Genomic DNA, 27,035 nt, shown 5'->3' with positions numbered 1-27,035 from the left:
AGTATACTTCGGATAACATATTAGTGTGATATCTCATATACCCAGTGCCTTCAGGCTTTGGATGAATATTTGGTGTCAATCTCACTTGTGTGGTTGCTATTGGTCTAATATGACTATCCAACCTCATTTAGGCTTCTATGGAAGTCCCAAAAATATGATAAACTGTTTTGTTAAATTTTGGATGTAATTTGTTTGATTTTTTATCTTGAATTTTCGTCATTGGAAGTCATTCGCTTCCATACCATTTGTAATGTTCATATTGTTCATTTTCATACCAATTTTTCTTTGTTCGTTTTCATCATCCATATATCTAATGCCTTAATTTTAGGGTGAAAATGTGGTGTCAAAATGATTTGTGTTGATTCTCTTAGTCTAATATGATGATCAAACTTGACGTAGGATCTCTCGAAAGTCACAAACTTATGATGAACTGTTTTTACTTTAATTTTTAGATGTCATTTGTTTAATTTGTTTGCTTAAAATATAGTTTTTGGATATCATTCTCTTCCACGTGAATCTTTTCATTCAACCACTCTTATTTCAAATTCATTTACTTTCGGTCTTTGGTGGCAAGTGATAATGGAAAACTGATTTTTTTAATCTGATGGAAATCTGAGTTGACAAAATATATGTTCATTAGACATTTAAAATTATGTGGATTTTTTTTTAATTGAATCTATTTTTTTTGTAAAATAATTACCTAGAAATATCCAACTTCTTCAACAAACTTATAATATTACCAACAACTCCCATTATTCCATATACTCCTGCGAATAAAACACATTTGTTTCCTCATCTTCTCTCATGTTCGAATTCCTTTTTCATATCTGTTTCTTCCTTTTACATTTCTTTCTTGCTTCTTAAGAAATAAACGAACATAAATCGCCTTATATAAAACCACCACCAACCAACCTGTTAGAACATAATGTGTCTATGTTTGACCTTATTTTTTTAACATGCATTTAAGCATTGTTTTTTAGTTTCACATATGTTTTTTTTTTTTTGATAAGGCCAATAGGAAGGTTAGGCATCAAGGTGTCGCTGAAGCATCCCAACTAGGTTGGCACCCCACAGGACACCCATCCTCTACCGCCAACCTAATAAATAATATTATTAAAAAAAGGGGAAAATTATGTACAAAAGAGGGGGGACTAGACCAAAACCCTCAAGAAAAAAACAACAAGAACAAAAAAGAACAGACAAAAAGCCTACGGAAATCTATAGTTAGGCAGGCCATTTCTGTCTCTAGCAAAATCTACCGAAAGAGAAGCCGGCATAGACTGGAACCAAGTATCATAAGTCACATTTTGACCCAACGCAGCCAAAGCATCTGCACAACAATTACCTTCTCTATAAATGTGAGAACAAATCACCATTAAGCCAAGTTGCATGCAATTATGCCAACGATTCCGTAGCTTCAACGGAGGTTACCATATTTGAGGTGCATACCAACAATAAATGTGAAAGTCTAATTGATAGTAGTTTATAGCCTTATGTAATTCAAAAGCAATGAATACGAATGAAAGTGAAAGTCATTTGCATTTGAGGAAATCATTCTAATTAGAAGATATAAGGATTTTTTTTGCCCTAATTTTTAATTTTATTTTTTCATAAGTGAATATGCGCACATAATTAAAAATATACTAACATTGAATTGTAAATATTTTTAGGTCCTCCAAAAGTTAACTACGCCGGAAGAAATTATATTCAAAGCACTAAATGTGAATACTTCTTATATAAAGAATTCAAATATTAGTTCAACACCAAATTAGAGTATACACTATATGAAAGGAAACATTATCGGTAACTAAAATTAAGTTTCGCTTCCTTCAAAAAAAATTAAGTTTCGCTAGAGGTTTATGAGTAGTTTGTCCAATTGGTTTTGAAATATGTTCCAAAATTTGCCAGGATAGATATTACAGTCAAAGTCTAAATTACGAATGGTGGAGTGCACATTAATATTTTGGTATTTTTTGTTAAAAATATATCGGTATTTGGTATATGTATTTTGATGCAAAAAAAAAAAACAAAGATATTTTATTTATTTGAAATCCATAAATTTCTCAGCTTCCCAAATATCACAAATATTCTTGTTATTGTCGTTGACAAACAATTTACATGAGAATGGAAATGGATCCAATACCTTTTGCCTTATATGTTTTGATAATAAGACCCGTAATTATTTACTTTCCTTATGAAAAATGGCACAATGAATATCATTGTAGACAATTAAAAAAATTATGTCCGTGTAATCGTTTGTGGATCATTGCCTAATTTATAAATAGATTGACATGTATATTCATTTTAAGAGCTATTCATTTGAATATTTCTCAAGTAAACAGGTGTGTCATGATTGACATCATGAACGAATTACGAACAATTTGAACGAATATGCTCTATGATTCCTTCACTGGATTGATCTCAGAGATGTTATCAGATCTTGATGTCATTACAACACTCTATGAAAGAGAAATATGCAAATGAAATGATTGAAGAAACATGAGGTACATATGGTTAATAGTATAAGTAAAATATTATTTGAAGCAAATTGAAAAAAAATGATGTAATAAAACCAAAATGAGGCACTATGATTGGCTCAACAACATAAAAATGACACATGTTAATTTGTCACAGTTTAATGATTGCCTAATCAAAATTAAAACAAATTGATGCAAATCAAAACATTGCCTAATTAAAATAAAAGCAAAATTTGTCAAATATTTTTTTTTTGTCCGATAAGATCCAAGATTTGCAGCAACACCAAAGTTACTCAGAATAGACCCTTTCCTTCTTTAACTCCTTAAATATGTAGATTCAGAGTTCTTTGAACACCCAAAAAAAATTAATGCCAAAGGCATTCAATATTTTGTTGTCTGATTAGATATATACAACTCTACAACGTATGCATTCATTATAATATACAACTTTGTATGTATACATATACATATACAAATATTTCTGAGATGTTATACAACTTAAATTAGTTTCGTAAAACATACAACTCTAAATAATTTGCGGTGCCTTTAAAAAGAATATTATTTATAGTGTTGAACTTCAATCCTTATAGTCTTGTGCTTCTATTTTTGAATGAATCTACATAACTTAAAAAAATAGAACAAATCAATAAAATTTAGTCAAAACTAAAAAATAATTGGTCGAAGAACAACCAACATATTTCACTCCTTGCTAAAAAAGAAGAAAATTAAACAAAAAAGAGACATAGTCTGAAAAAATAGAGAGATGATTGAATATAAAATGATGGTTTTTAATATAATGGAAACTCAGAGGAATTAAGAACCCAAAAAAAAAGCAATATTTAAAGAATTCAGTTGTAGCATTATTTATAGGCACCATGAGGAAAAATAGGGTGGAACCAATTAATTTTGATTGGGTTGATATAAGAGATGTTATCAGATCTTGGTACCTTGATAATTTTTTTAGAGTTTGACAACGCTGTAAAGAAGAGAAATAGGAAGATGAAATGATTGAAGAAACATAAAGTATATGTAGATAAATGGTATAAGTAAAGTGCAATTTGATTAAATAAAAAATATGATGCAAATAAACAAAACAACGTAATCTGATTGAATTATTAGATAAAAGAGAAACATGCTACATTGTAATTGGTTTAAGTGTTAAAATGTGACGATGTTATAAAATTTGATTGGTTTACTTATTGAGTAAAGTACACTCCCCTCCCCTCAAAGATGCTTGAATTACACTCCCCTCCCCTCTTATGTTAAAATATACACTTCCCTCCCCTCTTATTCAAAACATATTAGAAAATATTTCACTCCCCTCCCTTGAGAGAAGCTTGAATTACAGTCCCCTCCCCTTTTATGTTAAAATCTACGCTTTAGTCCCTTGATATTTTATTTTTTATTTTTAATAGTCTAACAAAAAAATAATCTAACACACTTAAAAGAAAAATAGCATTGCGGGTTCATTTCAATATAATCAAATTTTGAATACATATCTTTCTCTATTTTTTATTCACAATTTCATTAACATATAATTTTAAACCCTATTATAAAATATGAAACAACCCAAAATAAAATTAAATTATGTTAAAATTTACTAAAGTCGATTAAGTATGATTATTTAAAAGTGAATTTTATACTCTAAATCATAAAATTAACAATAAAATATTTAAATTTAATTGTTATTGACATTTAGATTATAAAGAAACAAATTATATTTAATTGTTATTTAAATTAACCCATATATTTTTTGGTGGAGCAAAGTTTGTGGATCAATTAAAAAAATTAATCATGCATTTTTGAGTCAAAGTAAAAATCATGGACCACGTTTTCAGACCCTACATTTAATTTCCTTTTTTGAAGGAACGATATATTTCAACAACCGAAACTATTGTTTCCCTCAATTTACAAAACGTTTTGCATGGTATAAAAGAAGTAAACTTTATTCCCTAAAAAAAAAAAGGAATATTTTAATAACCCTATATTAATAAAAAAATTAAAAAATCATTTATTATGATTTAACAAATTGGTGAAATCTGTTTAACGGAATTTGCGACTTTAGAGGAATGACCTTGAAATATTATTTTTTTTAGCGCAATTCCGATTTTTTTTTTTTTTTGGTTCAAGGCTTACTTTATTTTTTTTTAGGGAAGGTTCAACATTTATTTTAGCAAGAACATTAAATAGAATCAACTGAAATTATATTTTCGATATTATTTAATGATACATTTTTAATTCTAATTACATACCTCCAATCCCAATTTTTTTATGTCCTAATTAGAATGACTAATTTATAGACATATTTGATAGGTTAGTTTAGTATAGGTGCTTTTCTTTCTTTCTATACACATTGGGCAATTCTCAATCGAAATTAAATTAGAGGATTTTCACTTTCATTATCAATTTAAAGTCATGTTTAATGCAATGATCTCACACATAAATGTGTGTAACATTACTGATCATCTTTAAAAACAAAAAAAATTAATAAAGCAATACGTTTTTTCAACCACAGAATATATTAATGCATATGTCCTGATTTAAACTCATATTTTCCTTTCTAAAGCAATACGTTTTTTTTAATAAGAATTCCTGAACGCATATTTCCTTTTTAATAAGAATTCTGAACGCATATTTCCTGAACTCATATTCCTGAACGCATATTTCCTTTTTTTTTCCTGAACGCATATTCCTGATTTTTTTCTAAAAAAATCATTTATGATTTAAAAAATTATGTTTGCAACATCATTAAAAAGAATTCTGAATTAAAGCAAAGCACAAAAAATAAATCTATTTTCAATTATCTATTTTCAATTATGAACGCATATGTTCGTTTTTTTCTATATTTTTACGAAACATAATTTTTATTTCCTTTCTATGTTACTATACAATATATATTTTGAAAATAGAAACAAAAGAATATAAACTTAAATCATACAATATATATTTTGAAAATAGAATCAAAAGAATATAAACTTAAATTATATTAAAAATTAATGGTTACTACCAAATCTAATTAAATTATTTTAAAAAGTTACACTTTTATCAAATCATTTTTTTTTTGACAAATCAAATCATATTTTTATTATTTGACATATATCAATTGTTTGATCTCTTTGATATTTAAATAATTATTCCATTAATCGTATTTTAATTAGATCTTACTTGTTTTATTTTAATATCTGAATTCAAATATTTTAATTTAAATTATTTGATTATTCAAAAAAAGCATATTTTATTAAAGTTTGTATTTTTTGAATACGAAATGTTTGATTTCTAATTTAATTTCAAATATTAGAATTTGAAATTGTAAAACTTCCTTTTATACATAAACATTAAATACAAATTTCTGAGGATGAATGTAGTGAGAGTATTTTGTGAGGATGAATGTGGTGAGAGTATTTGTAAAGAGAATAAGATGAGAGTGCCACGTGTCATAAGAATAGGAGGAGAAAAAACATTTCCATAAAGGGCTATGGAATCGGCCGTAAATTTATATTATATAGATATGAAATTATGAATGGAAGACTAATCAACGCTTCTGCTTCTGAAGATGGTGATGTTTCTTAAATTGGTTCTGCTGTTGATGATTCCCCTAAGCTACGCGAATTCAATTATCTTAGAATCAGAAGTTAAATGTTTAAAAGCACTACGTGAATTGAATTCACGACTTAGACACACTGAAAATTATAAAAAAATAAGGACCGTTTCGGAATTATGAGTAAATCTATATTATATAAATTTAGGACCTATTTCATTTTTCTTCTCTTCTCTTCTTGACATGTGTCACCACATTTTAATGTTTTAGAATTTCTTTCAAGTCACGACACGTGGCACTCTAATGTTGTTTTATTCTTATGCATTATTTTTGGAATTATTATAACTTTGCATCTCTATTATATATATTTGCCTTATTTTTTTTGAGAAGTACACTTGTCACTCAATCTTGCTTAACCTCATTAATTGCTCTTACACAAATACACAATTGTTCTCACAGTTGATCATGATTGGTTTCTACCACATTTACATTAATCCACATCAGCACATTGATTGTTGTTAAAAGCAAATCATGCATATCTTTTCTCACATAAAGAACAATCAACTCATTTTTATTATTTGAGCAACAATCGTGGGTAGGTTACTCCTTCTCTTTTGAATTCTTTCTATATTTTTCATTCAAATTATTCAAGTGCTCCTTCAAATCAAAATAAAAGAGAGAGAGCTCTCTATTCATTCCAAGTATGTGTCTCCCTCACCTCTCTAATCCGCTCCCCATTTTCTCTCTTTTGACTCGCTCTCTTTCTTTTTCATTTTTTCTCCTCTTCAATCTCCCATTCTTTGAAACCATTCTTGGGCCCAAATTTTTTTGATAAAATCTATGACCACACACAACATTTTTTACGAGGAAATGAATATTTTGTAGTTTTATTTTTGTCTTAAATTTGTTTTATTCTCTATTTCTTTGTCTGTGTTCCCATTTTAACCTAATTTTTATTTTATGATGATTCAAGATTATTGAGTTTTGGTTTTATGTTTACCTTTTTACTAGAGCATCGATCTTAATATGGAAGATATTTTTATAAATTATTTTGGTTAACATGATGCTTTTTAATTAATTTTTTTAGAGGAATTTGGGAGTCCATCGTAGATATTCGCGTTATAATGTGTATGATCATTTTGCCGCTAAGTTCTTTGGGAAATTGTCTTGCTGGTGTTAGTAAATATGTTGGAATGGTAAATGATAAATAAAAAGTAGTCCATGTTGAGTGTATGAATCATGATGAAAAACTTAACAAAATGTAATTATATGAAAAAATATTTATACTAAAAAATATAGTTAGAATTAATTTCAAGCTCTTTTTTGATATTTTTTTATGAAGAAAAATAATAATTCTACTATATCAATTCAAAAAATTGTTTTTTTATTGTGTAGGAAGAGTGATTTTATTGTGAAACATACCCATTTACGATAAAACAATCAATCGTTAGCATTTCATTTCACTGATTATTTTTTAAATGGCATTTTTTTTAGATAAAAGATCCCTACTCTATCATATTTTTCAAGAATATTTTTAAAAATAAAAAACTGTTCAATATTAAAAAATAATAATTTTTTATTGTGATATATACACACACACGCGCATATATATATATATATATATATATATATATATATATATATATATTATTTTATACACATTTAAATTTTAAAAAGGGAAGTTTTTTTCTTGAAATAAAAATGTTACATATTAAATAAAGACAAATTAATTTGTACAATAAGAAATTGAACTTTTTTAGGCATTAATGATGATTGATCAAGTCTTTGATGATATTTGATTGCATAAAGATTCATTTCAATTTTCATGACCATGCTTTCATGTTCTTATTAAATATCAATTTAATCAATTCTTATCACATTCTATTATTACTTTTTTACTATTCTATCATTAAAAAATGACAATGATTTAAAAGAATATAGTTAGAATTAATTTCAAACTCTTTTTTGATATTTGTTTATGAAGAAAAAAATTAATTCTACTATATCAATGCAAAAAATTACGCTTTTGTTGTGCAGGAAGAATGATTTTATTGTGAAACATACCCATTTATGATATAACAATCAATAGTTAGCATTTCATTTAACCGATTATTTTTTAAATGGCTATTTTTTTAGATAAGAGATCCCCTACTCTATCACATTTTTCAAGAATATTTTAAAAAAATAAAAAAAAGTGTTCAATGTTAAAAAATAATAATGTTTTTATAGTGATATATGTATATATATTATATGTATTTTATACACATTTAAATTTTAAAAAAGGAAGTTTTTTTCTTGAAATAAAAAGTTACGTATTAAATAATGACAAATTAATTTGTACAGTAGGAGATTGAATTTTTTTAGGCATTAATAATGATTGATCAAGGCTTTGATGATATTTGATTGCATAAAGATTGATTTCAATTTTTATGACCATGCTTTGATGTTCTTATTAAATATCAATTTAATCAATTCTTATCACATTATTCTATTACTTTTTTACTATTCTATTTAGGGATGACAATTGGACCCAGGCCTGATGGACACCCGCAAAAAATACCCACAATGGGTAGGTAAAACCCCGCTTTTATGGGTATGGGCTTGGGTCCGGGTAATTACCCGCAAATTTAGATGGGTATGGGTGCGGGTAAGGGCACTATACTACCCAGACCCGCATATACATATTTATATAATATAATAAATATTTTTATTTATTTTTGGTGTACAATTACTTAATTTATTTAGCTATTTAAGCATAAACGCTCACGGGCTAAAAATTTATGATTTAAATCAATTTGATGTATATTTTAGCATGCACTTTTTTATATGTATTTTGAATGTTTTTATTTTGATTTTCGAGGAATATTTTGGATGATTTTTTATTTGGCTAAATACTACGATTTCTACTATTTTATGAGTTGCTTTAAAAAAAATTGTATCATAGTTTTATTTCAATTGTGATGTTTTTTATTGTCATTTTATAATTAAAGTGTGGGTAATGGGTACGGGTATGGGCACTCAGGTGCCCATAGGGTATGGGGAAGGGTACTAAAGTTGTTACCCACGAGGGTACGGGCTCGGGTACGGGCATTTTTTACAAACATGGGCATGAGGAAGGGTACTATAGTACCCTACCCATTGGGTACCCATTGCCATAACAATGACTATATTTTTAAAAGTTATAGTTAGAATTAATTTCAAGCTCTTTTTTGATATTTTTTTATGAAGGAAAAAAATAATTCTACAATATCAATACAAAAAATTGTGTCTTTATTGTGTAGGAAGAGTGATTTTATTGTGAAACATACCCATTTACGATCCACTTGTGTTGTAATTCTAAAAAGAGTTACACTTTTTTTCCGAAAATGGTCATGTTGATAAAGTTTGGTAAAACTTTTGGCTTAGAAAATTGGCATCCAAACTTCATTGTTATAATTTTCAGTTAGTAGGTGAATGAACTTGACTGACTCAAACAATGCCTAATAATGCATAGTCGATGGTATTTGGTTTTTTAGACATTGATAGGATAATGATCTTAATTCATTTGATTTGATTTGATCTTTATATATGTTCTTTTTTTCTTAATTTTGTTATGTTCTACATTTTTTTTACAAGAATGTTATGTTCCACATAATATTAATCATTCTATAACAGTATATTATTGTTGGAGTTATTTTGGAATAAATATATAAATCAACGATTCAGATTCTATTTTCATAAAACATTATCATTAATTATCGTAAAAGAAATCAATACATGAATAATATAACATGCACATGTTCCAATTCCGTCGTTTCTAAATATGAATCAACTATTAATGTAAAAAAAATTATCAATCAATGTGTTTGACTTCTATTGCTTGGAATGGAAATCTTATATATCAAATAAAATGTATAATTAAATTAAAGGAATGATTAAATGACAATAAAAATTCACGAATGAATTTATATGAAAAATAACCGTTCAAATCAGACGTAACAAAAAGATACAAATAAGAATATGTACATTTTGCATATCCTTTTAGTTAGTAATCTCAACAATAGTGCACCAAAGATCATATGCAAATCTTCTCCCATTTTCATTTTCTCTAAGATAAAAAAAAAAACGATGTTACCCCTTTAATTGTTTCTTACATAGGTACCATTTCATACCTTAATATATATTTATATATGTGAAGTAAAAATATTTATTAGAAATGGTAATGTTCACATTTGGATTGGATTCATATTAGACGCACCAAAATATAAAAGTTTTTTAGTAGTTTATTTTAAAATTTATTTTTTGGTATATGCAAATTTCACAATGGTAAATCTTTGTAGTAAACATTTGTCTTGCAAAAATTATAAAGTAAAATGGCATGTTTATTTTTTTAATGATCATTAATTGCTCAAGGATGTATGCATCACGTATGCATATGTTTTTTTTTACATCAAGATTTTTTTTTCTTTTAAAAAGTTCTATTTCTTTTGTCAAATAAAAAAAACCACCGTATAGTGTAGATGTCTTAACTCAACTGGCAAAAATGTTGAAATCGTTAGGCGATAATGTGACATGGTTTAAACTTTGACTCCTCCAAATACGTGTTTGAGTTTCTAATGACTATTGTCGTTTCATCTATCTAAAAAAACACGGTGTATTCTTTAAATGAGATTATTCCATAATTATATGCCTTCATTTTATTATGAAAGTTTCTGACAAATTTTTTGTCTATTTTATTTTTGGAGGGAAAAAAAGGAAGAGTTTATTATTTTATTTTTTTGGTTACTTTTTTTTCCTTGACGCCGAAGAGTTTATTATTTAATTTGTCTGTTTCAATGCTACTTGGAATTTTTATCTATTCAATCTATTTTAAAATTTACTCATATGCTTTAAATGGTCAATGTAACGGAGGGAGTATTTGTATTAGTCAAAAGACACATGAGCCTTCAAAAAAATATTTGTTGCTAAAAAAAAATGAGCCTTCAAAAAAAGAATCATTAGTTGCTCGATAAAGTAGGTTTTAAGTTTTAACGGTCCATGATTTTTGCCTCCATCTCATGTTAATTTGTTGGTTAAAGACATTTATTTTAAATCATTTTAATTGATGAAAAACTCCAATCAACAAACAATCAATGATAAGATGATCAATAATTTTAATGAGTCTTTCAATTTTAAAATCTCAGCATTTATTTCTTTTATTGCATTCTCAAGTATTTCTATACTGCATAACAAAATTTTTGCAAATTTTTTTTTTTAAATATTGTAACTAATTTACTACCATCCATCAATTATTCCTTTAATTTGTTAATCAACTTATTAAAATATGGTGGTGCAATGTGGATTAACAATATCGGTTTGTAATTTTCCACTATAAATAAGGTTTGAGTTTTGCACAAATCAATGAACATCGCATTTGTTTTCTATTTTGCACTCGCCGATCCATAAAACTCATTACTTTGTATTGTTACAAAATTTTGTTCTTTGGAATAGCAACAAAAATACCCCTAAGCAAGAATTAATTTATTATTTTACTTACATGGGAGGAATTTCGCTGATGTATAAGAATTTATTCCAATCAATCTTCACTCAGTGAGGCAAAGTTTAACTCCATTGCGATCTTAAAGTTCTATGTGTATTGAATAATACTTTTTGTAATAGGTAAGCATACTTTAGTTTATGTATATCACTTTGTTTTTAGATTTTGGATGACATGCTCTAGATGGTTAGTGTAACTGTTGGCTTTAAGGTCTGATGAGTACATTATAGAGAATCACGGGATATAACTACGTTGTAGCCATGAATTTGTGTTACAAATGATATTGTCTTGCACATTAGCCATGAGTTGACCCTTTTTAATATTTCATCAAATATGTATTAGTCTACTTGAAGTCATAAATTAATAATTTGGTATAATTTAATTTTTCAATTATAACTGGGATCAACCAAAAACCGGGCATATTTAAATTGCATGAAATTGAATCAGATCAGATTTTTTTAAATGAAGCATCTTAACCGAACTGAACTGTCAGTATTTCAAATTTTAGATCAAATAAGTGTTTTCCTTATAATTGAATGAAACCACAAGACCAATATATATAAGTAAACTTCTCATCGGTATGAATGTATGATCAATGTAATAATTTACCAGATGAACATTTTCTTGAAATCAACTTAGCTGGTGAACTTAAAATAATAACAACAAAAAGGGAGCCAAATTCCTGTTTTACATGCTAGATAAAGCAGAGTAGTTAAGTCGTAATAACATTTCTTTTTATTATTTTTTTGACAGGTTTAATAGCATTTCTTAAACTTTTCCTTATCACTAAATTGTTTGTTGATAAACTTAATTTTTATTTGACTCAAGCGTTTCTCTAAATTAAAAACTACCATGTTGCTATAATTTTTTTATCACATTATAGATTGAAAGTTTTTGCCACTGTTTAACAATTACTATTCTCCGTCAAGGAATTTGTAGAGCACACAATATAGATATTTCCTTTCAATCGAATTTTCTCAATCGAAATGGCGAATATTAGTTGTTAGTCAAGTCTGTCGTTCATTTCACTTTTGTCAAAAAAGGAAAAACAATAGCACACAATATAGTGTTGTTAATGGATTCTGCAACCAAACTTTGATCACTCACAATAATTAAAGATTCATTTATGTCTTGATAATAATAAAAAAAATGTATAATTACTTCAATGAAAATAATAAGTAAAAAAGAGGACAATTATACCAAAATATGAAAAATCCGAAGACATGAGATAGAGACTAAATTTTCAAATTTTTTTTTTGAACTAAAAGATTCCTTTTTTTTCTTAGCAACTAATTGGGTCTCAGTTTTTATACGAAACTAAAATTTGTGCTGACTTAAAATTCAAATGTGCCCTCATTCACTACATTAACCCTAAATGCAAATTTTACAATATCATATTTCTAATCAATTATCATTATTAATTATTTAATATAAATGTATACTACCAATTAACCGTCCATCATTGTGTTCATAACAAAAACAATGACAATCAAATGATTTCAATACAAAGATATTCATCTGCCTTTCCAATTTGAAACCTTAACTATTGGTTCCTTTATTTGCATTCTCACATATCTCATCCATTGCAGACCAAAATTTGTGCCTTTTTTTTTAATACATATGTGACTCACGTATCAAATTATTCTCATGTTTTATCAATCATAAAAATGTTTAATAAACATGCATTTTGTCAACTGAGCATAACACTTTCATGTCTTTCAATAATTAGTTTCCACCAAAGACCAAAAAATTAAATTTAATATAAAAATTAAACATTTGACATCCTAAAACTAATGAAACAGATCATCATAATATTTAAAGTTATATATGAGTCTACAATGAGTTGGATAATGACATTAGGCTAAGAGCAACCACACAATTGTGATTGAAATCACATCATCATCCAAATCCTTAAGCCACTAGGTGTATTGGTCATCTTACTTATATGTGTCTAAACATCTACTTTGACATCCAATGTAGAACTTTAAGTCACAATCGACACATAAACATATATCCTTTAAGTGTGAGACTTTATACATATGTGATCTGTTGACATTTAAATAAGTTTAAAAGGAGACACAACATGGTTAAAAAGATGGATTGATGGTGTTTTCATAGAGGGAAGTTTATGTTCCTATCTTTCATGAAATGAGAAAAAAAAGAATATGAAAAAGAAATTTGAACATGAAAGAAATGATAGATGAAAAAAAATAGTGTGTTTTGTCCATGGAAGTATTGGAAATAAAGTAAATTACTGATAATTTTATGGGTTAGTTAAAAGAGTTGGAGATTTAAGACTAAATAAACTCTGTTAAAAAAAAACTCGGTTAAAAAAAAAAGGCACATCATTTTAAAATGTCTTATAATCACGTACTTTTTCTACTCATCATAACACATATGCATTCTTCCATTCGGTGATTCAACCAAAGATCAAAATGTGAAGGTAATTTATGATATTGGTTGGATAAAAAAAAAGCGTGAAAGCAAACGACATCCAAAAACTTATATTTGATATAAAAAATTAAGCAAATTAAAATTCAAAAACTAAAAAAACATTTCATCGTAATGTTCGGAGTTTTAAGGGAGCCTACAATGGGTTGGACCATCACATGGGACTAAGAGAAACCCTACAAGTGAGATTAAGATCACATTTTTGCCTAAAATCTTAAGACATTAGGTATATTTTTCGTCTCGCTTATATGTTACTCAATATGTACTATTGCAGCCAATGTAGAAGTTTAACTCACAAATGACACATAAACATCCCTCCCTTGAATGCGAGACTTCGTATGTTTGTGTTATAGTGAGATAGCCACATAAGTTCAGAGGCACATGGTAAAAAAATATCGGTTGGCAGCGATTTCAAAGAGGGTTGTTTGTTTCATTCTTTCACGATAAGAGATAAAGTAAATTAGAAAAGGAAAAAAGATGAAAAGTGAATTTGAACATGAGAGAAATGATAAGATAAAAAAAATAAGGAGTGTGTTTTATCCGTAAGAGTCATTAAAAAAGTGCCACTCAAAATATCTAATAAGCATGTATTTTGTCAATACGTCATAACACATCTACATTTTTTCATTGTAAGATCCCACGAAATACCAAAAGTGAAGGAATTTGAAATGATAGAGAGGTTGAATACATTTTTTTGCATGGAAACGAACAACATTCAAAACAAATTTTTTAGACAAAAAATCAAACAAATAAACCCAAAAACTAACAAAACAAATCATCATGTTGTTCAAACTTCCGTGGGAGCCTACATCAGTTTGTATTATCACATTAGACTAAGAGAAGTCACACAAGTGAGATTCACATCACATCTTCTTTCAAAGACTTAAGACATTATGTATATGAGTAATCTTACATATATGTTGCTCACATCTACTCTTGCTTACAATGTGGAATTTTAACTCACACTTGACACATTAACATGTCTCTATTAAGTGTCAGTAACTCCGTGTTTGTGATCCACTACCAAGAATCACTCTCGGTCCTCCACAATATTGAACCGGGATGTGATACCACCGTTGGAATTCTGGAAGAGCATACACTGGTGTAGATCGACAATTTGGAGAAAGAGCAACCACACAAGTGAAAATGATATCACCACATCTTTATCCAAAACTTTAAGACTTACATATAAGATTTTTGTTAACCGACACTTGATACATGACAACATTATCTCCCTCAAATATGATGAAATTTTAGCCCGTGCTCGGCACGGGTGTCCATACTAGTTATTATAACTTTCACTATTAATTTTTGTAATTCATTTTTGGTATCATATGTATCAATTATATTATATCATTGTGTTATATTATTTGTATTATAATGTAATGCAATATATAAATTCTCTAAAAAAGAAATTAATAATAATTTTTTTAATGAAAAATATTGTTGTAACATTGACCGATTGATACCCTATTTAAACTAATCTTTTTTTTTTTGAGAGAAACCGATTAAATTTAAGACTGTTGTTGTATATTTTATAACTTATATCAAGTAGCCATGTTATTAACAAAAAACAAAAAAACATGCATTATTTTTTTTATGATTTTTTTAAATGTTTTATAACTTATATCAAACGAGCCATATTATTCAAATATATATATATATATATATATGTTTTCTTTTGCTCACAATGAATTTGACATTTAATGCTGTTAATTTTATTTTTATTTGAGTTTTATAAAATTATTCTAATTTCATGTGTTGCTATTCATGGAATATTAAATATATAATATATCTGAACTATTATTTTAATTGAATTTTTTCTTTTCACACACATATACACACGAATCTATTTATATCTAAATTATTTTGTGTTTGAAATTAAAAGTAACAAAACCAAATGATACACTTCATTATGTTTTGTATTTTCGTTCTTAAAAAATAGCATATGTCGTATTTTCGTTAAGAAAATAAAGAAGTTTATATATTGTAATATTATTATAAAAAGGGTCAAACTTAAATGTCACTATAATGTGAAAACAATAATGAAAACAAACTATTAATAAGAATTATTATTTTTAATGAAACATTTAGTGAGAAAATGTTCACTATTATCACTGATCAAAATTTTAATTGTTTAAGCTTGGATCATTACATATATTATAATAATAATAATAAAAAAAAACACATAATCGGAAGAAAAAAAAATGACCTCTATTTTTACGATATTTTTAAATGATTATGTTAAATATATATGTCAAAATCACCTCAAACTTAGCATAGGAGATTTCAAAAAAAAAAAAAACTTAGAATAGGACACTTTTTTATGATACGCTTTTAATGGCTATTAAAATAATTTAAGGACATTAAAATTGATTCATGACCAAATAATTTTGTAAATGAATACCCTATATAGAACAATTGTTTTTTAAGAATGTTAAAAAAATAATGGTTATTATACCAAATTACGGTGTGAAACAAGTGTATAAATTAGAAATTTGGATTGACATAATTTCACATCACAATTCACAACTCTTATCCCCCGTTTTTTTTCTATGTCACTCTTTCTTTTTCTTTCTATTTTGTTTAGTTTTTTATTCTTTGTTCTTCATTTTTTTTTACTTTGATATCAATGCTACAAGATTTATATTTCTTTTATGTTGTGATATCAATGCTACAAGATTTATATTTCCTTTATGTTGTGATTTTGATGATTCAAATGTTCACACAAAGATTGTTTAGTTTTTTTATTCTTTTTTCTTCATATTTTTTTCATTGATGTCAATGTTTCAAGAGTAATATTTCTTTCATGCTGCGATTTTGATGAATCAAACGTTCACAACATAAAAATAGTTTCTTCGTCTCTCCTATATAAAAAATCTTCATTTCGCCTTTAATTTTTTTTCCAGTGACTTGTTTTATTCTTCCTTATGTTTTTATGACATTGTTTATGCTTTTTTGTTTTCTTTATTATTCTGTTTAAATTTATGGATGGTTCATAAATGAATACTATATATTTTTTTTTTGCTTTTATGGTTCTGATGCATACAGGTGATTTGAATCAAGAAATCACGAACAAGTACAAAAAATAAGAATATTGAGATATTATTTTATAGATGAAACCGATTATTTGGTGGTTGAGTTCAAGACAACATATTCTTCACACGAGGGCCTAGAGGAAAAAATTAGATGACATTATGACAAACTTTGAGATTAAAAAAAATAGTCGTTCTTATTAGAAAAGAATCTAGATAAATTTTCTACTATGATGAGTCACTTTTTATGTCTCTTATACAAAGAAGAATTGTATAATTTTTTGTTATAATTTATATGTAATCAGACTGAAAAATGGAACAAATGAGTATTATTTTGATGAAATTAGTTAATAAATTAATCATCATTTTAATGCTTTTTAGTACAATTAGTTTATAATGGAGTTTATCATTTTCTCCATTTTTTAAAGTCGGTTTAGTCAAAATAAAAAATAAACATCATGCACACACACTATCAAATGGCAACACCCAAGTTTCAATTCCAAACCAACAATCTCATGTCCTCTTTTCTTCGGTAAATTGTATATTCGTTTATTGCTTACAAATTTTAGTATTTAATTTGTTATGATTTTATTTTTTTTTGTTGAGGGAAGTAATAATCTTAATTGACATATTTAATTTATCCATCACAACACCATATATGTTGTAATGTAAATGGTAATTAATAAAAATAATAAAAAAATATTAATTGATTTATATAGTTACAGCTCATTTAGTCATTTTCACAAAAGAGTAAAGAGAAAACTCTTTTTTCGAGAAAAATTTAAGAATGCCATGAAATAAAACTTTTTTTTTGTAGTGCCATGAAATAAACCTTTGACCAAATAATTAAGGAGTTTATATTTTATGTTTATAAATTATGAAAATTCGAGACATTATTATTTTTTAATTAAGACAAATATCTCTAAGGATCAACAATATTTTGAATGTAATTAATTTGGTATAAACTTTCTAAATAAGTGATCGCATTGTAATATTTGAAATAAACATTGTAATATTTTGAAAGAAATTAATTTGGTACAAACTTTCTAAATAGGCTATCTTTTTTTTCTTTGTTTCATGACATTTGATTCCAAAGACTTGGGAGAAATAAAATAGTTCAAGTGATTGTTATTAGTTGTTGTGTATGCTTATAGCAAGGGATCGTGACTTCCGCGTGAATACGACATAAAAAATTGTTAGAAAGTACCTCTAAATAACCTTTAAATAAGCATAAAAAAATCCTATTTTGTTCTTTCAAAAATTAAACACATACTTTAATTGTATTAATTATAAATGATTTGTTGAAACTTTGAAATGCTACAATCAGGGCTATCTTAAAAAAGAAATTCACTGAGTTCTTTAAATATATAAAACAAGTTTTCCGTTTTCCATAGTCAATCAACTTTAAATGACTTTTAAACCATCATAAAAAAAAAATCCTCTTTTATTTTTTAAAAAATAAAACCCATGAATTAATTGTATTAAAGGTAAACAAATTGTAGAAATTTGAAATGCTTCAATCAAGTCAATCACAAAAAACAAATTCAAGGAATATTTTAAATCAAGCAATAATAAATAGGTATGTCTCATTCTCTTAGTTGTGTTTACTCTTGACCCTCATCCGAATCTTCAATACATGTTTCTACTATTCTTGGTAAACAATAGATCATTAAACCATCTTTCAAATAAAAAATAAATCAAACCAAGCAAGTTCTTGGTAATCATGAGAATCAATCAAAATATGAACTTCATACTGATAAAAAAATTGGGAAAAATAACTTATTTGATATTATGTGGTTGCTAATTTAAAATTTAACAGAAAAACAATGGTCACCCTTAAATTTTAAATGAAAGTTAAAGATAAGCTAATTAATTAGTTGTAGAAATTTCTATTATACTTATAAATGATTATTATAGTTTTTTATTTACAAGAATTGAAATTTTTAGTGTTTTTATTATGAATTTTTTTATTATAGAAATCATTAAAAAAAATTATTTCTATAATCCTAATGTGCATTAAATCAAAATTAAAAAAATATATTTTATCAGAAGTAAAATGAATAAAATTGGATATTTAAAGGTTTTGAGTTTTTTTTGGTACAAAAAGGTTTTGAGTTTTAATATGAAAAATAATACATAATAAAAGAGAGTACAACGGACACTCTAACTCATATTATACCATGCAAACCATTCTTTTTCCTAAAAAATAAAATAAAAATATACCTGTTTTTCTCCTGAATTTTTTATTTTTTATTTAGTAAAAGTGGGATGGGCACTTTCAATATGTCATTGTTTTTTAATGAACTGAATAGAGTTCCATTGATGAGGGAAATAGAATCATTCAATTCATTCGTCGTCTAATTAAAAAAAATATTCAAAAAAAAAAATTAAATTTAAGCAAATATAATTTTATGATCGTTATGGGTATGAAAAAAATTAATTATCGATGAGGAGACCTATTTCAAAATAAGCAAACATGCCTTTGTATCCGCGCCTACATGTGTTCACATGATGGGTCGGTTTTCATTGTAATCTATTACTTGATGCAATCAAGTTTCATTAGGATGGATTAACAAATAATTGCACATAACTTTTTAACAAATATCTTATATATATATATATAGTTAAAGGGTGCATTATTGCACATGTTAAAGTATCTAAAAGCAGCAACTATTTATTGAAAAACAATAATTATTTATTAAAAAATTACATATTAATAGAAAATACACAAGTTCCAAATCAACGATACTACTTTAAACTTCTTAACATGTGTAAATTTGCACATGATAGAAAAACTCTTTAATTAAATGTTATAAAAATTTCAAGACTTGGACTAGATTCTACTGTTTAAAACTTGAACACTTGAATTTAATTGAAACACTTTGAATCTCTATGGCATGGACCAAGTATATAATAGTGTGAACATTAGGTCAGTGCCTAGAAGAAACGTGTTGTATAGCTCAAGTACAATGTTAAATGAGCAAAGGTGGATACATCGATGCCTGAATGAAGTAAAAAATAATGAAGGGTCCCCCACCTTTGTGAACAAGTGTGGGTAAAGAAGTTAGTTCATGAGAGTATGATATGTTTTTGAACATGGAATAAAGGCACCCTTACTTGAACATATATGGAAATCATTGACGTTATGACTAGGAAGAAGATTAATTTTAAGTGCCAACAAGAAACTAAGTGGGTGGGTGAAAAGGTGAAAGAATTAGATAGTTCAGTATTTAAGCATTGTTAAACTGGAATAGTTAGATCGAGAAATGGTGTAGGCATTATTGAGGATAAGAATGAAAAAAAGATATTGTGAATGTAAAGAGGATATGAGATTGGATTGTAGCCCACAAATTTGTAGTTGTTAGATTAATCTTTACTCTTTCGTTTCAGTTTGACCACAGTATCTCAAACTTCTTATTCCTTAACTCAAACCATTTGAACTATTCAACCCCTTGAAACAATTTATTAGTTAGGATAAAGATACTAATTTAAAATAAAATATAGTTGTAAACTACATATACTTTATATTTGTAAAAGTAAATATCTTAATAAAACTATATAATATTTTTACAAAAATTACACAAAATTACGAGTTATATTTTTTGTAAAAAAAACTTTACAATTTATACTAAAGTTACTTTAAATTTATACTGATTTATATATCAAATAACTTAAATATTCACTAACTTTGTGTAGATTAATATTCAATTTAAAATATATATATATATATATATATATATATATATATATATATATAGTTAAACTTAAATAAATATGTAAATTGTTCGAGTAAAAGTAAATAAAATAAGTACGTTAATTTCCGTTGCATTGCTTATATTCTCTTACTATCATTTTTAGTTTTTATGACAAAGACAGAAATGAAAATAGGCATGTTTCAAGACATAATGATATGTTTTTCTTTTTAACGCTAGAACATGTTGTAATTGTCATTGATGAGAATTAGAACAAATGGCGTGTCACTATGCAACTTTAAAAGGAAAAGCTGCACTTAAAATGCATTAAGAGGTAACATTAAAATTCAAAGTAAAAACATGTCTCCACTGAGATACGCTTTGTTAGTGTTGTCTCCACCGCACTTTTCTTTGCGTACTCCTTTGTTGTTGTTTTTGAAGCAACACAAGCCAAAATTGCTTGGAATTCTGTGATGACGAGTTTAGCATCAGGGTGCAAATGACATGGACGAGGCAATTATTTTTATAAAAGTTTCTTAGACAAATAATTTATTTCAAATGGTTCTATCTCTCTTTTTCTCAAAATGAAAAGCTTATGCAAAGGAAGTGGAGAGAAACTACTCATGTTATTGTTGAAGATGTGAAGAAAAACAGTACTTCACTAACAAAAAATAGGGATAAGGGTGATACATTTGAAGACTATTATACATTAAGAAATTTAGCACATTCCAACCTTGATGACAATGTTGTTTTCGAGGGGTGTGTCTTCAAGGATATAGTAAAGGCTGATTAGAGTAGTTTAAGTAGTTAAGAGGTACTTTTTCAGGATATAGTAAAGAACAAACTAAGAGTTACTAACTCTACGATACCATTCAGCATTTTCCACATTTTTTAGGCTGATATGTTTAAATATAAAGGATTCTCATATAAAGCTAATATTTTTTCTTTCTCTTCAACGTGCACACATATGCATGCAAGGGTGTTAATATTAATTTCGTGACTTTACATTTAATATGAAGATTTGCATATCAGTGACGATGACGTGAAGAACCTGTGTTTGATTGAAATTGAAATGCTGCTTCAGGAAAACAGACAGTCGCTTACTGATTTCAAATCTATGCCCAGGCCAAACGCAACAGACATGCCAACTTTCACAAACAAGCTTATCGTTGATGAGCTAAATTACAACAAAGATGAACTGGAAAAGACACACGCTGATATGTTACTGATGCTAACTGATGAACAAAGATGTGTGCATGACAATATCATGGAGTCCGTTGATTCTGACGACGGTGGTTTCTTTTTCTTATATGGTTACGGTGGTACTAGAAGAACCTTTATATGGAAAACATTATCGGTTGTTGTTAGATCGAAGGGGTTAATTGTATTGAATGTTGCATCCAGCACTATAGCGACTCTTCTATTACCAGGTGGAAGAACCGTGCACTCGACACTAACAGTCCCTATTGAGATTAATGAGGCATCATCGCTTACGATGGAAAAGGATAGTCCTAGGGCAGACCTGGTGCATGCTGCAAAGTTGATAATTTAGGATGAGGCTCCAATGATGCACCGATGGTGCTTTGAGGCAGTTGACCGATCAATGCATGATATCATGTCCAAGAATGATCCCATGTCCAAGAATGATCCCTTAAACGAGTTTAGACATTTTGGTGGAATGACAGTAGTTTTAGGTGGTGATTTCAGGCAGATATTGCCTGTTGTTCGAAAAGGAACGAGGCAGGATATTGTTGATGCCTCAATCAATTCATCAAAGATATGGGCTTATTGTAATTTGTTGAGGCTTACTGTTAATATGAGATTAGGTGCATCTTCGGTACCTGCAGAGCAGGAAGAAATTGTTAATTTTGGTAATTAGAGACGTCAACGACACTTCGGATGAGAATGGTGAAATGCAGGTAGAAATTCCTGAAGATTTGCTCATATCAGACACAACAAATCCGTTGATGTCACTTATAGACTTTATGTATCCCGATTTGAATGATAACCTTGGTGACCCGCTATTTTTCCAATAAAGGGAATACTCGCACCAACGCTTGATTCAGCTGAGCATGTTAACGAATATATGATGTCACTGATTCCAGATGAAGAGAAAAAGTATTTAAGCTCTGATTCTGTTTGTCGATCGGGTGAAAATTCTGATGTCCAAAGCGAGTTGTTCACAACAAAATTTCTTAATGGTACTAAGAGCTCTAGAATTCCAAATCACCGGTTGAAACTAAGGGTGGGATGTCCAGTTATGCTGATGAGAAACATCGATCATGCCAATGGACTGTGTAATGGTACGAGGCTGACAGTTACACATCTAGGGAAGAGCATGATAGTTGTGTTGAACAAGTGACTTCAAACACACAAGAGGGGGGTGAATTGTGTTCTTTAGAAAACGATTTAAAATAAGCACAAAAAAAAATGTTTTAACCAATTAAAATAAAGTGCTTATAAAAGGTTTAAATAAATATAAAAATAGATATGGTTAGATAAAAATAAAAGACAAATAAAGTAAAAGAGATAAAGGGATGAGAGAAAAGACACAAGAGGTTTATACTAGTTCGGCCTAAAACAACAAGGCCTAGTCTAGTCCCCAAGGAAAAGCCCCTTGAGATTTTCACTGCTCAAGCTTTTAATTAGGATAAGCCGGTAACCTTTACAAATAACGAGCACTCTCCAAACAAAACAATCCTTTGTAGAAGAGTCTCTAAAACCAAGAGATATCACCTCTCTTGAAACCTTGGGATCGCACCCAATACAAATAAGAATTACAATAATTAAATAATACACCAAATGTGTAGATATAACAAATTGAAGCACAAGAACTACAAGATAAACTATGTAGTATAAAAGAGCTCTCAAGATAATAAATTAGCAAGTGTGAAAATAATGAGAGTGATGAATAATATTTTTGACAATGTTTAGTGCAAATATAAGTTGTTAAAAATGAGCTTCCACACGAGCTCTATTTATAAAGAAACCAGGAAATGATGCATTTAAAAATACTAGCCGTTCATATGCAATGTCAATGGTAATTAAATCATTGATTTAATTCCAACGGTCACCAAAGTAGAATTGACTATATGCATAGCTTTAATTGAGAAAAAGAGCCGTTGAAACAAAGCCATTATGAGTAAAATCAATTTATACAGAGCCAAATCCAATTATGCATTTCCAAATGAACTAGCGTGAGAGGCTTATTTCAAGAATGCCATTAAGTGCTAAATGAGCAACATTATGTATTCATTCAAATGCAAGCTTAAACTGATCCGTTGCAAAAATAGTCATCCAAAAAACAATATATTATGGCTTGAGAAAGGCAACACGCTGAAATCTTAATCAATGCATAATTGATTTTGCAATGTTATAATTTGATCAAGTACAAGAACAAATCATGAGAAATATATTTTTAATGTTAAAAATATTAATGCAATTTCCAAAAGAACAATTATAACTTTTCATGCAAAAATATATTTTCATGCAAAATCATATTTTAATGAAAATCATTGTGAGTGTGTGATTTATTTTCATGAGAGCTTTTTCTACTACTTACATAATAGTCCTAAAATAAATAAAAATAAAATTCAAGACTTGAAAGCTTGAATCTTCTTTTCCGCTTTTTGCATCTTTATTCTTCTAGGACTTCTTTTGTCGATCATCAAAACCAAAGTATTCCTGTCAAGGCATATATTCACATTCTCCCCCTTTTTGATGATGACAAACATCTCTTGGAGTGATTTGCTCAATGAAAGGGTTAATACAATAATAATCAAATATTAAAATATATGATAGAGATAAGCGCATATTTAGCTCCCCCTCACTATATGCAAACAATTAAAATCTACTCCCCCTTAAACATGCAAATCACAAACTCTCCCCCTTTTGGCATTATCAAAAAAGCGGGAAAGAAACATTTATGGCAAGGCATATATTCAAGAAAGTTTAAAGCAAAAAATAAAAATAATTAATTAAAAAGAGTGAACCTTTTTTTTTTTTTTTTTTTTTTGCTTTTCTTGAAATTTTCATTTCATTTTGGAGAAGAACCTTTGATAAAATCACCATATGATGCATAGCCAATATTCTTGTAATAATAGGAGAACTTCTTTTTCTCCCCCCTTTCATGTGCTTTGAATAGCCTCGATAATTGTACCAATTTTAGTTCTTGGCCTTCAAGCACACCTACAAAACAAAATCAAGTTTTCGCTTTTGGTACCCAAAACATTTTGGGTCCTTGAGAGTTAGCATTAGGCAAAGTGCCCTTTGGAATCCACTTCCATTTACCATTCATATCATTGTTCTTTCTTAAATTACAAATAGAGGATGTATGACCTTCTCTTCCACAATAAAAACATGTAACAAAAGGGGAACTTGATGTTTTGTTTGGACGAAAGAATTTTCTAAAAAGTTTTTCATGATTTTTTGGATGATAGCCCAAACCGGCTTTATTATAAGTTCCCTTTTGATTCGCCAAAATGATGTTCAAGTTTTCTCTTCCCATTGTGAATTTTGCAAGTGTGTTTTGCAAATCCTCAATTTCAATTTTCAAAATATTGCAATCATCACACTTTAAAATATTTTCCTTTTTATTTTCACAAGAGGTACAAGAAGAAACTTCACTTACAAAAACTTGTTTCTCTTTAAGAATTTCTATTTCCTTATTTAAAATATCAATTTTTGATTCAAGAGTAGAAATAGTTTTCTTAGAGGAAGAAACAATTTTTCTAAGCTTATTTGACTCATCATTTAATTCTTTACAAATAGTAAATAACTCATCATATGTTAAATCATATTCAGATTTAATAGAATTTACCTCATCTTCCTCATGGTTTGCCATGAAACATGAATATGCTACTTCATTTTCTGATTCATTGGATGAGTTTGTATCTTTGTCATCCCAAGCAATATAAGACCTCTTTCCTTTTGTATATCCCTTTTGAATTAGAGGACAATTGGATTTTATGTGACCCTTTTCAACACACTTGTTGCAATTTGGATTGAAGGAAGTTCTTTCATTGATTCTAGCTTTGAGAGCAAGACCTTTCTTTTTCTTTTCACCTTCTTCACTATCAATGAGACGATTCAATTCAAGCTCATGTTCCTGCAATTTTCCAAACAAAGTAGCCAAAGACATAAAAGATAAATCTTTAGATTCACAAATCGCGGTCACTTTTGGAAGCCAACTTCGACTCAAGCATCTAAGAACTTTATTAATTAAATCCTCGTTATTGAACGTTTTTCCAAGAGCTCTGAGATGATTAATTATATGGATAAATCGTGTTTGCATATCTTGGATGCTTTCTCCCGATTTCATCCTAAATAATTCATACTCATGAGTCAATGTGTTCATTCGAGCCCTTTTGACCTCGGTAGTACCTTCATGGGTCAATTTAAGGGTGTCCCACATTTCTTTGGCGGTTATACAATTTGATACACGATAGAATTCATCAATGCTTAATGAAGCGGTGATAATGTTCTTAGCTTTCAAATTGTATTGAACCTTTTTCTTTTCATCTTTGGTCCAAATGGATCTTGGTTTATTCATCACAACATTATTGACTAAATGAGTGGGAATAAATGGACCGTTTTCAATAGCATCCCAAATATCACAATCAACTCCCTCAATGAAAATTTTCATTCTCTCTTTCCAATAACCATACCCTTCACCATTGAAAGATGGGGGACAATTTATGGAATTGTTGTTTGAAGTCATCTTGCCTCTTGAGACGATTAGTCCTTAACAAGAGTTCAAGCTCTGATGCCACTTGTTGAACAAGTGACTTCAAACACACAAGAGGGGGGTGAATTGTGTTCTTTAGAAAACGATTTAAAATAAGCACAAAAAAAAATGTTTTAACCAATTAAAATAAAGTGCTTATAAAAGGTTTAAATAAATATAAAAATAGATATGGTTAGATAAAAATAAAAGACAAATAAAGTAAAAGAGATAAAGGGATGAGAGAAAAGACACAAGAGGTTTATACTAGTTCGGCCTAAAACAACAAGGCCTAGTCTAGTCCCCAAGGAAAAGCCCCTTGAGATTTTCACTGCTCAAGCTTTTAATTAGGATAAGCCGGTAACCTTTACAAATAACGAGCACTCTCCAAACAAAACAATCCTTTGTAGAAGAGTCTCTAAAACCAAGAGATATCACCTCTCTTGAAACCTTGGGATCGCACCCAATACAAATAAGAATTACAATAATTAAATAATACACCAAATGTGTAGATATAACAAATTGAAGCACAAGAACTACAAGATAAACTATGTAGTATAAAAGAGCTCTCAAGATAATAAATTAGCAAGTGTGAAAATAATGAG

The 27,035-nt window shown here is 28.1% G+C and overlaps 1 protein-coding gene across 1 annotated transcript in view; it reads right to left on the bottom strand.

Moving 5' to 3' along the window:
* The window catches only part of LOC146944494 (uncharacterized), a 34,056-nt gene extending 7,021 nt beyond the window's left edge, over positions 1-27,035 (bottom strand). Inside the window, exon 1 of the mRNA XM_085747962.1 lies at positions 25,528-27,035. Within this exon, the coding sequence (XP_085604088.1) occupies positions 25,528-26,427 (900 nt within the window). The 5' untranslated portion in view covers positions 26,428-27,035. The remainder of the gene's footprint in view (positions 1-25,527) is intronic.

This window comes from Medicago sativa, chromosome 2 (assembly GCF_051527215.1).
Source record: "Medicago sativa cultivar Bolivia chromosome 2, Bolivia_mono, whole genome shotgun sequence".
NCBI classification, from domain to species: Eukaryota; Viridiplantae; Streptophyta; class Magnoliopsida; order Fabales; family Fabaceae; genus Medicago; species Medicago sativa.
The sequence above is the reverse complement of the archived record's forward strand: the minus strand, read 5'-3'. Positions and strand labels throughout refer to the sequence as shown.